Source organism: Myripristis murdjan, chromosome 1, assembly GCF_902150065.1.
Source record: "Myripristis murdjan chromosome 1, fMyrMur1.1, whole genome shotgun sequence".
Classification (NCBI taxonomy): Eukaryota; Metazoa; Chordata; class Actinopteri; order Holocentriformes; family Holocentridae; genus Myripristis; species Myripristis murdjan.
In genome coordinates, this window is record NC_043980.1 from 16,451,607 (window position 1) to 16,467,321 (window position 15,715).

At 44.9% G+C, this 15,715-nt stretch overlaps 1 protein-coding gene across 7 annotated transcripts in view; it reads left to right on the forward strand.

Moving 5' to 3' along the window:
- The first annotated feature begins 237 nt into the window (after positions 1-237).
- Positions 238-15,715, forward strand: part of rbfox2 (RNA binding fox-1 homolog 2) — a 35,937-nt gene continuing 20,459 nt past the window's right edge. For 6 of the 7 annotated variants that reach the window (XR_003928221.1, XM_030051118.1, XM_030051135.1 and 3 more), the window contains exons 1-2: positions 238-1,340; positions 7,855-7,905. Coding sequence is in view for 6 of the 7 variants with exons in the window: in XM_030051118.1 (XP_029906978.1) it covers positions 1,089-1,340; positions 7,855-7,905 (303 nt within the window). In the remaining variant the exon portion in view is untranslated. Of the gene's footprint in view, positions 1,341-7,854; positions 7,906-9,691; positions 10,052-15,715 lie in introns of those variants that run through there. The other variant, XM_030051166.1, reaches the window with a different exon arrangement.

The following is a 15,715-nucleotide window of genomic DNA, read 5'->3' on the forward strand; positions in this document are numbered from 1 at the left end:
AACATGAGCATGGCAGCCTCACAAGACCACAAGCCCCCACCCCCCAACCCCCACTCCCTCTATGAAATGTATGGAAGCACTGCGGCACACTGCGTGTATTTGATGGCTGCATGGCTGCCTGGCTCAATGTTCAAAGGGAGAGCGGAAGATAGGAGGAGGAGGAGGAGGAGGAGGGGAATGACTACACCAAGAGAAGGGGGGGAGGGTGGACAATTTCCTTTCTGTAGCACACACGCCACAAGAACACACCGGGAAAACGAAGAGGAAATTAAAAAAATAGTAATAGGCGAGAGGGAGAAGGAAGCGCCGTAGCCCCCGATGTTGTTTTGGGGGAAATATTTTTTTACGCAGTCTAGAGGACTTAACATGGGGGAAAGAGAGAGCTCCTGACGAGGATTGACTTTCAGTAAACCTCTGCTCTGTGGTAAAAGTCTGGCTAATCGTCAGGGAGGAAAAAGGCGACAGGGAAGACATGTTTTGGGATTTTTTCGTCTTGAGGTTGCGGTAGGATGTTCATGAGCTCTCGAAACAGATAATCTCATGAAGGAAAAAAACGCGTTTGTAGAAATTGGGCGGTCGGTTCAAGACCCATTGTTTTGATCTGTGTTTGTTTAATTGGTTTGTTATGATCTGAAATAGCGTAGGCCCTGGGCAGCCTGCAGTAAATACACGGCCAGGGGAACATACTGCTGTAACACTGCTGGAAATTAAACTGACCATCTTATTTTTAGAGGGCATTGCTAATTTGAAACGCTCCGTTTTGCGGTAGCGGCGTCGATAAGCTGCTTGTTTTTAAATCAAGCGCGGTGCTTGGATCAAATTGCTTGATCAGAGAGCCAAAACATTGTAGATCCATCAACTCTTAGTGGGGGTCATACAAAGGCCCAGTGGAAAACATCGTGCAGCCTATGATCTAGGCATTATTGCAGTAAAGCTAAAGCCCTTTTTCGCTTTCAATTTTAAGACGATTTTTAAATACAGTGTAGGAATCTTGCACAGACTGGCTTTAGCACCGAGCTGGCCAAGAATAGGTGTCAGTCTTTTTATTCCAGTTTAGATCAAGGCAGGGAACATAAGGAGATTTTTAAATGTTAATGTCGACCGACGTTGCATCCATCATGCTGCCTGTGTCCCGGGGTCTGATGGACCGGGATAGAGAGCTGGACACCATGGCTGGAGTGCATGCCAACCCGGGCGGTGCTCCTGCAGCCGTCCGGGGGATGAAGCGCGGAGACCCGGAGCCCGACGCTCAGACACCGGCGGCTCTGGTGGAGTCGGCCGGCGCGGAGTGCAAGCGTCCCCGGATCGACGGCTCTGGAGGGATCGCCGAGGTTGGCCAGGTAAGGGGGAACTCATTGTCCCGGTAGTTTCATGCTGGCACGACTTTCTCAGAAAATGCGCTATGTTAACCCTAGTGCTCTGATCTCCTATATATTTAATGCAGAACTGCTCCACAACACCACGGCCTTCTGCAAATACTGTAATCTAATCAAACCCCCGTCCACTAAAGCTATCACGTTTGCATTTTAAACTGTTCACTGCTTCAACTAATTAGCCCGATGGGGCGACCGCTAGGGCAGATAATGCGGTTTGACCCGTGATAGCAGCAACGTGAGGGGCCACCAATTGGCCACCATCTATTCTGCTTAATGCCCCAGTCCATTCCCAACACTGCAGCCCAGAGAGGGCTCAGCAGCACATTTACAGATGATTGTGCATGCTTAATTATTCAGTGTTCAGTCGTTTTTTAAAAAGAGGAATTATAATAGCCCACATTGCACGGAGTTAATCCTTGATGTCCCGTCAGCTGATACATTATTGTTACTGTTACATTGTTGCTTAAACACAGAGCCGCTCTCCAGAGTGCTTCTTCTGTTTCATGCTTATCCGTAAGCCCAGACAGATTCCCTGCAGAGTATAGGGAATGTAAACAAACTTGACCTTTATTATGCACAAAAAGGCCCTCTGCCATGTGGCATAATGGTGTGGTTAGCATTTGGTTTAGAATGGGAATTGATGTCAGTGTTTGCTTGTGTGATGTTTGAGGGAGAACAGGGGTTGTGAGAGGAGGGGCATGTGTGAGGTAAACAAAGACCTCCCATTTTATGAGGGGGTAATGAACCCAAACCTAATCAATCTAAATACTTTGGTTCTTAAAATTTAGCTTTCATGAACATCATCGGTGCATTGGAAATGTTAGCATGCTCTCATGTTCCAGACTCTCTTGACCTCTCTCTTAACCTATTTTACCACCGTGTCAACAAAATCAAACTACTGCCTCCCCACCACCATCTAAAATGCCCCAACATTTCTTAATACAGCATCACAGGTGGGCAGGAGGATGCTCTAGACATTATTATGTTATATTACATGGGGTTAAGAGCTTTATTGGAAGATAGAAAGCTGTTTCTCCATCATTGAAAGCAGCGGTAATGGAGGTGAAGTGGCCTGTTTGCTGCTGTTTGGTATTGGGAAAACTAATGGCTGGCTTTACATCACTGCTGTCCTGGAGTGCTGAAAGACAGGCTTAGGAACGTAATGCACTTACAACAGACAAGAGTGGAAGGGTGTGTGTGTGTGTGTGTGTGTGTCCGTGTGTGTGTCAGTGAGAGACACAGATCAATAGCTTCAGCCCCTAAAAAGTATTGAACGTCAGATGGCTTGACAGTCCGGAAATGAGGGGGTGGGGTGGTGGAGGGATGCCCCCCTTTCTCTGTGGGAGCAGGAACAGATTTGCCCTATCACTGGCAGCAAAGAGGCTTTGATTCAGGCTAACGGGATCAACTCTTGTACTGGAGGGGGCATTATAACCACACTGATCCCTTAGATCCTTATCTAAGAGAGAGGATTAATGCAACATACATACATACACTGATATAATGCAGAGAAACACACCCGCATAATTCTGTAATTCTGGTGTTGCATTGTTTGAAAACCGTATTGGGTGTCGATTTGTAAACAAAGGTTTGAGATTGACCTTTTTAAGGGATTTTTATCACAGAGGCTGTTTTTCCACTCTTTTTTTCTCTCGTTTTCATACACACACACACGATGATGAGCCTCTTGTCCCTGTGTGTATATAAAACATGGTGACGTATTTTTATTCCCCTTACCCGGTGACACCATTAATATTCTAAAAGCAAATTAGGTTGAGTGACATTCAACTTTCCTACTTTTAAAAATGAGAGCGCTTGCTTGGCTTTCCAAGAAATGATCGTAAAAAATGCACACTAGCACTTCTGTAAAGCTGATCACCCGAGGAGGTTGAGAAATGGAAAATATTACAGCAAATGGTATGCCGGCCCTCGTAAAGCACGCAGGCTTTGCAGCTCTCTTTGACTCCCTCCCCTCCATCACTCATTTAAAAAAAAAAAAACATGATGTTCTTTATTGCAGACGCCACAGTAAGGTTGAACTTTGACCTGTGACTATGGCCAGCACAATGGGGTGTGGTTGTAGTAATGGGCAATCCCTTTGTACCACCGCAGCCCAATAATGGGATCTTTCCCACTTGGCCATTGACACTGCTGTTTTTCTCATTAGATGGTAGGGTATGATCTCATTTCATTGTGGGGGTGGAAATACTCTGTCAAGTCAAATGCCCAGCGTTTTAATAGTGCAGCAATGCATGCATGAATCTATGCAGCATGCTGTACGTGACTGGATGCTCAGCTAACATGGGTAAATAGAGGAAAAAATAGCCGAGTGGGTTCATTCGTATGAGTTCAAATGTTCACTGCTGCTCATAGAAATTAGTTGTGGTGTGCACACATTACACTCCCCCTGGCGCTGACACCCATGCTCATCCATTGAACACTCTCCAAGTTAACCTCTCACTCTCCTGAAGAGGCCACCAATTGGCGTGTTTTTTTCAACAACACGTAAAATCTATCTGTTTTACATTCTGCTGCTGCACCAGGGAAGCCTTTCATTTTTCAAAATGCCAGGGGATTCATGACAACTTGCCGTGTCTCCCGCCCAAGTCAGATTTTGGGAAATGTTGAGAGGAGGGTTGTCGGCTTCAATTTCCATCCCGCGTGCTGAGTGCTCCATGTTTTGTTGTCACTGTGTGTGCGTAGGAACCGGGGCCCTCTCTAACCTAATAAGGTCTTGCCTGGGGTGACAGCGTTGAGGACAAATGACTTGACTAGGACATTAATGTAGGTGGATCACCCCTCTGTACTTTCATCTCAGCCCTGGCACTGAAATAGAATGAAAACGTCGGCAAGAAAAATGTACTCCTGCTGTGAGTTAAGAATATTTATTTAGTTTTTTGGGCCCCTGTTTCTCTTTGATGGATCGCCGGCAGTGGGTTGTTGACTGAATCATCAGCGAGTGAGAGAGAGAGAGAGAGAGGCTTGCTTGTTTCAGGGTTCTGCCAGAGGAGGGTTGCGTGCTGCAAATGTAGTTTGCCTTGCACATAATAAACCCTTGCAGTTATTATGTTAAGTCAGTTGTTACCCTCATTTCTGGCTTTGATGAGGACTGTGTATAGTATATTAGTGCTTAGGCTTAGGGCTACACAGTAATTCAATATTTTATTGTCTCTCAATAGAATCATATCCTGGCAAAATAATGAAATATTATATTATGAGACACAATTTTGTTCTTCCAAATTAATGATAAAAAGCAATACTAATTAAACTCAGATCTGAATATTATGTGAAAATATACTACACAATGCTATATCCTATACAGTAAATATAAATTTGCAGATTTCCCATGTGATGTCACACATTTGCTTGTGTGTGTATGTATATATATATATGTGTATATATATGTATGTATATGTGTGTGTGTGTGTGTATATGTATGTATATATATATATATATATATATATATATATACACACACACACACACACACATATGTGTGTGTGTGTGTGTATGTGCGTGTGTGTGTGTGTGTGTATATGATATTCGTAAGAAATTTTTATATATATATGTGTGTGTGTGTGTGTGTGTATATATATATATATACATTTTTTACGAATATCATACACATTTTGTCTTCATGATCAAGCTTTATTTGACTGTAGTAGTGTTGTTGCAGTCAGATATTGATAGCAACCCATGCAGGTGAACAACCCATGTAGGTAAACAGATAAAGTTATCTTGCTTGCTCTCTAGCAAGCTTCCAAAATCCACTTCTAGTTCACACAACAGGCCCTTGAAGAAGCGAGTGTAGGTTTACTGTGGAAAGTCAGAAGGATGTGAGGTGTATTGAGGGAAAATAAACTTCAGATCCTCTGCCTGGCTGGTTGGAGGCTTAGCACATAAGTGCTCTGTGGATGAAATGGATTCACATCCTCTTGTGTGTACGACGTGGCCTGCTTTGCAGTTTGCTAGGATGGCTTTCGCAGCAATGAAATGCAGTTTCTTGCCGACGATTCAAAAGAGCCGTACCAAGGCGTGATAGGAATAGACAGGAGAGTTGTGATGAAATTAAGCAAGGATTACGGAAATTTGGGAAGCACACAAACACGGACACCACCTGTTAATTTTGGAAGGCACTGGCAGAGGTCATGTATACAAGGGATTACCACAGTCCTGTGGAATGATACTGTGGAGGAGAAGCTTGAAGCATTTGAGGTAACCAGGCCTCCTCACAAGTTGATACAAAAACACACACTCATGCTGCACTTAACATCCCATGCTTCTCTTTGGAGGTTTTTATTCCACCTCCATCAAGCCCTCTCCTGCTTCCTACCCCCCTGAGCTCTTCCCTCCTCCCTCTCCTCCCCTCTTCGCCATCTGTTGACTTCAAGTCATTTTGTTACTTTCTCCTGATTGCTCACACTGTCTTCCCCTGCAGTTTGTTCTCTTCTTTTAGCCACCCCCTGCTCCCGCTCCCGCTCCCGTCCCCCCACCCCACCCCCACATGGAAATCGACTGTGCCCGATTCGTCACCAGCACAAAAAAAAAAAAAAAAAAAAGAATAGGCGAAAACGGCAGACCCAGGAGTAACCATCAGTGCACCGAGCACAAAACCTCCTCGTATAATATTGGCAGTGTGACGCAAATCTGCTGACGGAGTGTAGAAGGCTTTAAACAGCCACAGATGCCGGGTGAAGTGAACCCCATTGAATGTTTATAACACAACTGTGGTGTGAGTGTGAGACTGAGTGGATACACACTCCTCTTGAATAGCCCCCCTCTCGCCCCTCCCTTTTCCCTTCTCCATCCAGCTCCTTAAGGAAATTAAGCGCATGACTCTTCTCATGTATGAGTCATTGTCTTTGCTCCCTCCATCTCTCTGCTGTTTTTTTTTTTTTTTTTTTGACCCTGTCCATTTCCTCTTACATTTGTCCAGCCCTGGCTCCTCCCTCGGTCTGTTGCTCATATTAATTCCAGATGTGTTTTTGTTTTACAGTGCCTCCCCTCCTCCTCCATCATTTTGTTACAGCGTTGGTGCTCGATAAAATTCAGTCTCCATTGTTTTTTTTTTTTAGGTTATTTTTTTTTTATCCTTCTCTCCACTGGATGTCTTCATGGATACAGCCTACATATGTTCGATGCATTGACTTGAGAGTTTGGGATTGCTGTAAAATAAGGTTTATACTTTATTCATGTTATTCAAGCCTCTAAAAGGTAATTCATTATTTAGTGCTCCAACCTCCCAGAGCCCGTGCACTAAGTACATTTTTGGCTCTCAGAGAGACTCAGAGCCATACACAAACTGCATTTTTCAGTCACAAAGACGCTCCTCTCTCCCTGAACAAGCCTCTCACATTTGGAACATTGCGCTTAGTTTTAGTGAAATGGTCCCGTGGGGTTCGGAGGGAGATGGCTACAGTATTAATCAGGAGACTTCAAGCTGTGATGCGCGCAGAGCAAAGTGTTCCCCCTGGGGACAGAGCAGACCAGGGACATTGGTTCCAGATGAAAGGGAGATAACAGGAGAGGGACGGAGGGGGGAGGGGGAGATGAGAGTTATTTTGTAATCTAGTGATATGAAGCCAGAGACAGGCAAATATGTTTTTTCCCCCCTCAAAGCGTGTAGTAATTGCTGTGAAAAGCTCACTTTTAATGGAACACATTAGCATAAATGTTGGAACACAGTGTTATGAGACTGAAGAAAGAGAGTTTCAAACTATATTAGGGTGTAGGGACTTCCACGTAATATTTGGCTCCAAACGGAGAGAGCAAGAGTGAGAGAGAGGTGTTTTTCTTCCCTTGTTTTACTGCACTTGCTCACCAAATGTTTGAACCATCTGAGTGTTGCAATCCTCTGCTTTACACAGCCGGCCAACGTTGAGAAGAAAGTGTTGGTGATTGCATCAGGGCTCATGATGCCATATCACGCCAATGGGCGGCATGCACACTGACACTCCTGACCTATTTATGATTTAAAAGCCATTGTGGTGCTTGTTCTTTCTCTCTGTCTTCTCTTTTCTTCTCGTACTCTCTCTCCCTCTCTCTCTCTTTCTCTTTCTTCCCGTTCGCTCCATCACTCTTGCCCTTGTTATCCTCGTCTTTGACAGCAGACAATGGATCCGTTGGGGTGAAAACTCGGTAGGAGATTGACTGGGGAGATAGCAGGAGTGTGTCACTGGCAGAATTAATTTGATTAGCAGCCACTAATGCAACAATTAACTAGAACATCAAATATAGAGACACCACAGCAAAGAGAAGAGGGATGAATTGGAAGGAACGGAATGAGATAGAACAAGTGTGTGTGTGTGTGTGTGTGTGTGTGTTGTCGTGCGTGTGTGTGATGCAGTTTGAAACGTAGCTGGCTTGCGACGGCTATGAGAGGAGCTGATATTAAGCAGCTTGCAGGTTACCTGAGTTATTGCTTTACAACTTGATATTACTGTATACGCACCCAAACATCTGCTCTCCTCTCTTTCAGAACAATGACCCCCTCACCCTTGGTTACCATGGCTACCCGACTCATAGTCAGGTAAGACGACGGTTTCTTTTCAAACACGGACAAAACTCTGTCATGTATTTTATCCATCAAATGCTGATCTTTATGCTCCAGTGCTTCATTTCTACTTTTTTATGCATCATAAATTAAGAGTTTATAGGGCTTAGTCCAGCTCTTTAAACCACAAGGTGGGGGTATAGATTATAATTTCTCAAGTTTGTAGATGGAGAAATGCCACCACACCCATCACTCTTCTGTCCTTCCCTCCATCTAGTTTTCTTCTTATTCTGTTTATTGGCAACTTGGACGTTTAAACCTAAAATTTTGGACACAGTGTTTTCACTAAATTCTCAAAGATGAAATTAAAATGCCTACTGTATTGTAAAATGTGTGTGTATGTGTGTGTTTGCATGTGCTGGGCTACAATCTGTTTGCTTGACTTTATATTAGCCTGCTGATTGTGTTATTAGACAGTTCAGTTTATGTGGTTAATCCTTAGATCATCCCCTATTCATCCACTCATCCTCTCATGCTCTGCCCATAATCCCCTCATCCCTCGCTCTCCGCGGCGCCTGGTGACCGCTCTGCCTCCTTCTCCACGCTCGCACTCTTTTATCAGCACTTTATCTGTCTGAAGCCTCGACTTGCCTCGGTATATGATATTTAAAGCAGTTAGATCCTATCAGCTCACCATTTCAGTGTTTAGTGGATGATGTATCGAATAAGCCCCGAAGCCAATTAGAGAGTCATTTCGCTGCTGAGTCCGAAGATGATGCAGATTTGAGGCGCCGTGTTTCTAAAGAGCAAGATTCACAATAGACTAAGGCTCAAGTGCCACCTTTACACGGATTATTTTCTGTCAGGGCAGAATGATGTGTTAAAGAAAATCATATCACAATTATTTCAAGAGATATAGTAATTGCTGCATGATTCATGATTTTAATTGGAATGATAGTTTTGCATCGTAATGGTCGTTTGCTCTGCCAAAAACCAGTGAGATGATGGAGTCTGCACCAATCAAACATGCATTATTTTGTTTGGATTTGGTGGATTTGGTGGCCAGGGCATCTCTGTGGCACCTCAGTACTTTATTTATAATGATATTTTGTCACATATTTCACCCGCATCAAAATAAAACTGTAGCTCCGGTGATTTGAATATTGTTGTGGATAATATTTTGATTAGTTGTTGAGCTCTACTTTGTGTGAACATATACAGAGGGACCTCAGAGACCTCTGGAGGGACTTAGAAGTGTGAACTTGCCTCTGACTGGGGGCAAAAGCAAAGAGCAGGAAACAAAATGACAGGCAACGAAGGCTCCCACAGCATTGAGGTGCTAAACTGTCAACAGCAGTGTGAGAATGATGTGATCAAAGGGTCCTGAAGGGAAGAGCCCAGAGCGCAGCAGAAGCCCAAGTGTGAGGAAAGAGAGAGAGAGAGAGAGAGAAAAGGAAAATATTCACTTCCTATCCCAGTGGTGCCAGCAGCCCCAGTTAACTCACCTACATGGAGAAAGAGAACAGAAGAGCAGGGCGGGCGAACGAGAGAGACACAGAGAGAGAGAGAGAGAGAGAGAGGAGGGAGGGACTGCGACATGAGAGGGAGGCAGGGGAGGGGAAAGTTTGCAGGTGTGACAGAGGCAGAAAAGTGGGAGGGGGGAGCGTCAGGCTATCTGGGTGAGAAAGGGGTGGTGGAAGAGGAGGAGAAGAGGACTCGAGAAGAGACACAAGCAGAGAGAGCGAGAGAGAGAGAGAGATGAGCAGGCAAGGGCACAGCAGCAAAACAGAAGGCTGGGGGTAGAGGGAAAGACAGGAGCGAGAGAGAGAGAGAGAGAGAGAGAAAGAGAGAGAGAGAGAAGGCTTTAGCTTGAGAGAGGGGGGTGAAAAGCGAGCAAGGCAGAGTGACGGGGACAGAGGCCAGCGGAGGAGGTGGGGAGGGGGGACTGGCAGGGCAGACAGAGCGAGCAGGGGAAGAGAGAGGGAGATTTTGAATCTTGGAGACGGACACAGATAGGAGAGAGTGAGCTGGAGAGGTGACACAGGCTCGGAGAGAGAGAGAGAGAGAGAGAGAGTGAAAGGGAGAGAGAGAGAGCGTGAAAAGAGGAGAGAGAGGAGAGACGACAATTTGAGTTGTTGCACAGAATACGATGATGGGACTGTACTATCCTTCCGTGTTGTCGGTGAGTGTTTATCTCCGTATCTTTTCATATCCTCCGCTGTATGTGCTTCCGTGGTATCTCTTTGCCAAGGCTCGGGCTTCACTGTACATTAAATGGCATCAAAGCAGACAGGACTGTCATTGAGCATGAAATGTTAATTAAGCACTAACAGATGAGGACTCTACTTGACCCCTTTACTAGAGTGGTCCAGCCAGGACATTTCAGACGCTCGTTAGGACTCGGTGGCCAATTGCTACGAGTGCCGGGGATATAAACATTGAAAGTGGTGTAGTGAGACTCTGTTGTTTGTGTGCGTGTGTATAGATCCCAGAGCGAGATACAGGCTTGAGATTGTATCGCTACAATTATAATTCGCCATGGTGAAATGCACGAGCAGCGCTGTATTGTACGCCATTGTCATGGCATCTGTTCTCCTGCCCAGGGCTAGTAGCGCACGCAATCTGAACATTAGTGCTGCCACTGCCAGAAACTGTATTCTGTCATGTATTATGTATGCTGTGTGGAATCTATTTGAATATACAGTATGTTAGTCCGTAAAGCTAGACTTGGTATTTGCCGGGGATGACCAAGTATGGGCCTGCGCTCCCCCGTCTGCGTCCAAAATATCTGCGAAACTCTTTAGACGTTACGAGAGTGAAAGAATGGGAATAGTGGAGGAATAGGGGGAGGAGAGGTAAGTAAAAAAAAAATCTTTGTCTTTATTGCCCCTGCAGCTGTCTCTGTACATCCCTCCAGCCTGTGAGCGAAAGGGACAGGTGTCCACAGAACAGTTCTCCTTTCTCTCTCCTTCTTTCTCTCTTTTCTGCCTTTCTTTGTCTTTTCCTCTTTCTTTCCCTCTCTTCCCCTTCCCTCCTTCCTTTCTCTCTCTCTCTTTCAGTTTCTCCCTCTCTCTGTCTCTTCTGTTCAGCTAACACCTCACTGTAATTTCTATGTGTCACACTTTCACAAACACACAGAAGCTCAAGCGAACAGTGGGCAGCAAAGTTGGTGCGTGAAGTGTCACGTTCATATCATTACATTTCAGCTGGTGTGAGTCACTCTGTGTGTGTTTGTGTGTGTGTGTGTGTGTGTGTGTCTTCCTGTCTTTGCTTGCATGTGTACTTCTCTTTCAGCTGTACCTTTTGGATTCCTGCTCTCTTTACTGTTTGACCTCTTTTCTCCCTCCTCCCTCTCTTTCTCCCTGGGGCCCTGGCAGCTGTTATCTCAATGTTTTCCTTTAAGAGCCCCTGGAAGAGGGGGATGGGTTGAAAAAGAGCATAAGAGAATGGGAGCAAGAGAATGGAAATTGATTTTAAAGGTGACAGGCCACCCTCATTTACCAGGAAAAGCCCATAGATTTGGTGAAAGGCTCAGGTTACGCAGAGATGGACGGACAGCCAGATATGAGTTGAAGGAGATGGATAGCTGGAGATACTCCGTGATGAGATAATATAGTAGGTCAACTGGAGAGAGCTAGTTTGCCCGGTGATGCAATTTCAGACTGTAGAGCTGACTTTGCAGTTGTGTTTGTGTCTGTGTAAGTGTTCAAGCTTGGTTTATGACTGGAGGAGGAGAAGGAGGAGGGGAGGGGGTTCGTTAGGCTGGTGCAGCTCTGAGTAAGTTATAGCTTGTGATTTATGCATGCTTTTATAGCGTATGTTATGCTAATAATTTTGGCGAGAGAGTTAGAGAAGGAGAGACATGGTGTGCAAAAGACTGAAATATTTTCTCAAGCCCCACCTAAGCATGTGCCCCAAGGCGAGGGAGAGACACCTACCTGGTGCACATTCACACACACACTGCCATGCTTGTATAAACTGTAAGTGGGGGCGTGAAGATGTTCACCTGTCAAGCTCAGTCTTATTTATTTGTTTTTAGCCTGCCCTGGTTCATTATTGATCTCTGAACGGTTGACACTCATGGTCGCTGAATGATCCCCAGCAAGCCTTGTAGCCATGGCGACTTGCATGAGTCATTCATTGATGAAAGGTCCGTGGCCAGTTCAAGGGGTGAGGAGGCATCGGGGGCAAGAGCCCTGTGAGGTGAATACCTTTGCATTGTCCTTCTAAAAATAATGCAGTGGCTCTACACGCAGTGCGAAAGCTCTCACAAAATTGCTTAAAGTAGTGTAACTGCTCGTGGATTCATTCATAGTAATCATTATAACAATAATAAACTTTATTTGTATAGTATAAATATTATTTGTATATGCTTTGTATATGCTTCACATGTAACTAGACATAGAATGAACATAAAAACAGGGATAGAATAGAAAGTAATGTAACATAAGACGGAAAAAATCAGCGTGCTTTTCTTCAATTCTGTATCTTCATTCAACAGCAATGAGGACTGAGAGGAAAATCTCTGTGTTGTCCCACTTCAAAAATAAAGTCAAAAGATGGAACACATGGACTGCATAAAATCCAAACATTAAAAAACATGCACAGTCAGCAAAAGCTACAGCAGCATCACAAGTCTCCACACTTGTAAGTGCAATCCATGAATCAATACATTGATTGTAAATTCTGCTGAGTCAGCTGCATCAATCTGCTAAAAGAAACAGGGTGAATCTCTTTGACGTTGGTGTGCATTGACAAGCACGACTGATTGATATGCAGTTGAAATGCTCTGAATCCAATCATCCATGACTCTTCAAAATCTGACTTGACATTGCGGTGACCTAACAGGATGCTATGGATTGCAACTTTTTTTTTTTTTTTTTTTTTTTTTTGGTCAATAACATCTGTAATTCTGTTATGTTTTTTTTTCCCATGTCAGAAGAAAAAGGACAGGTAGAGCAGAATAGATATTATCGAGTGTGTTTTTCAGTATATTAAAAATTTTGGCTAGAAATCACAAACTAGAATCAATTCAAAAAGAAGGAAAATCTCCAACTTTTTGAAGAAAAAGAATCATGAATCAAATTGAATCTCTGTTCAGCCAAAAAATCACTTTTTGTGAATACCTGTGTTTGAAAGAGATAGGGATTGCCCTCGCCGAGTCTTTGGACCGTGCTGTTTGTGACAACGCTGTCACACAGGCGTTTTTGTGTACATTCATCAGCCCTATGGGACAACCACCTGAGTGTCATATTGGTAGAGAAGCCTCCGCCGGCCCCAAACAAGACCGACTCGTTTCATGGTCATACCTGACGTATTGTTAGGGGAGTGCTCTTGTTGGGTAAACACACGCCTGTCTATGAGCCTGTGTGCTCACCTGCGCGCATGTTTGTATGTGCTTTTGTGTGGGTTTAATGAGAGATATATGCGGACAAATAGTGTCAGTCATCTTTGTCGGGGGTGTTTACCTTTCATAAGCTGCTGCACTGGAGCCGAGTGGACCATTGATGCTGCTGGTGGGGAGATGACAGGGAAAGTCATTGGTTGAGGGGCTGTTTGCAGTTGTTGTGGGTGTTTATGCATGTGCGTGAATTAAGTGCATTCGTGTGCATGTGCATGTGGAATCGAAATTGCCTGGAGTGGCATTTGTGCGCGCGTGTGTGTGTGTGTGTGTGAGGGGAAGAGGAATCATAAGACCCTACAAGGAGAAGGATGGGGTGGAGTGGGAGGGAATTGTTGACGAGCAGACATATTACCCTATAAGGAGATGGAAAAGAGAGTGGGAGGAGGAGCTTAGCCACAACTGATATCCTGTTGCTATGAGGCAGAGGGTTTGACTGACATGCGTGGGGGCGGGACGGATGCGAGGGTCCCGTCTGGATTTTATGAAGCGTAAAAAGCAAAAGCGCAGAGCAGAGAGTGGGAGGAAAGGGAGAACAGCAGCAATAGGAGCAGTGAAGAGAAGAGGGGGGGTGGGTGGGAGGGAGATGATGGTGGAGAGGAATGGAGGAGGGGTTGACTTGGGATGGAATAATTTAACAAGAGGGGGTCTCCTGGCTCATCGGTATGCCACAGACACATCGTAAATGTTTCTCCAGCTGTTTGCAGCTCGGGTAACAAACCAACAACGCGGTGTCAAAAGCCAGCGTCTGAATCGAACACAAACTCGCCAAGTTCACATGCCAAAATATGAGCTGCTGCTAACAACATGAATCACATTTTCCATCGTCAAGTTTGTTGAATTAGGCTATAGACTAATGGCTCCAGGCCCGGGAAAGTAAGATCCTGAAATGTCATTATTCATGTGAAATGACCCAGTGCTGCCCTAGTTAGTGCTCGTAGCCATGCTTCTCCTCTCTTTTCCTCCTCTCCTCTCCTCTCCTCTCTCCTCTCCTCTGCTCTCCTCTCTCCTCTCCAGGCGTCTCCTCTGTAGCGTAGTGACACTGCTGCAGACGAGAGCATTTTATAACATGCCTCCTCAGACACACTTGCTGCTGCTAACTGACCCGAAAGTAAGCCAGCTACAGCTACCGCTCTGACTCACTGGCTCTGCCTGGCCAGCACACACACTTACACAACCCTTAACGCTTACACTTGGGAATGCACAAACACACACAGACACACACACACACACGCACACACACACAAGCATGTGCACTTCCACAAACAAAACATACACAAATGTGAATGCTGGCACAAAATGTCCAACATACAGTTAATATGTCTACAGGGCAATATTTCTTCCCCCCTGCCATTTCTCTGTCTCTCCGTTTTTATTCAGCTATCTATATGTATTTATTCAGTAGAAGCTTTTATTCTGAGTGAATCACGCTGGCCACTTACAGTCAACAAAAAGCACATAACAGGACAGTTTGAGGAAAGGGGCGGAGGGGGGGGGTCTACACACAGGCGCACAGTATTTTCATAGATTTCGGGCTGTTGACCCTGTGTATCAGACAGAGAGGAGGCTGTTGAGGTGTGGTTTAAATGGATCTACTCTGAAAAGGCCAGAAGTTGAAGGCTGTTTTTGGCTTGTTTTCCCGTTTCTATTTTGGTCCAACACAAGCAACGGTAACAGCCGGGGTTGTCCATTCTCCTGCTTGTGCGTTGTCTGTTGCTGTGTTTGAGTGACTGCCATTGTAAGTCGATTATTGTTTGGTCTGACTGATGGAGATATGAAGCCCAGTATGCTCTGTGCAGCTGCATATACTGCCGAATTGATCTGTCCGCCAGAATCGATCTAATCCGGGTTAGCCCGTGCCCGTCTCTGTGTGTCACAGCCATGATAAACAGGTTATCTTTTTTAGACAGTGCAAACAATAATTTTAGCCCCTCCAGTTTTGATAAACAACATGATTTCATTGCACATCTTGTCCATTTGGTCAACTAAGGGCCCTTTTCCACTGCACAGCAACAAACAAGAACCATCCCAACGGGAGCAGGAACTTGCTCTAGATTCGGCTCTAGTTATTGTTTGTGTTTCGGCCGGCTTCAGGACACACAGTAATGTTTGTTGTGATGACAGCAAAAGGTGACTGACCCATTTACATCATCGCAGCGAGTGTCAACATGGTTTTGTAAACATGATGGAAAGCGAGGTTGTTGTGCTGCAACTTTTTTGGTGTTCCTAAATGACGACGAGAGCCTGGACCTCGTCGTTGCTCCATGGGGCCGTGATCCTCTCCATTTGGCTTTTTCAAATGCTCACCAGCTATCAGCAACATGCTTCTATTTCAACCTGAATTTGTGTGTAACTAATCCATGAAAAACAGTACAGTAGTCTGGTTCACAAGATCCTGTTGATTTTTTCAAATTCCTGTTATTCCCACATGTTGAACATGGACCA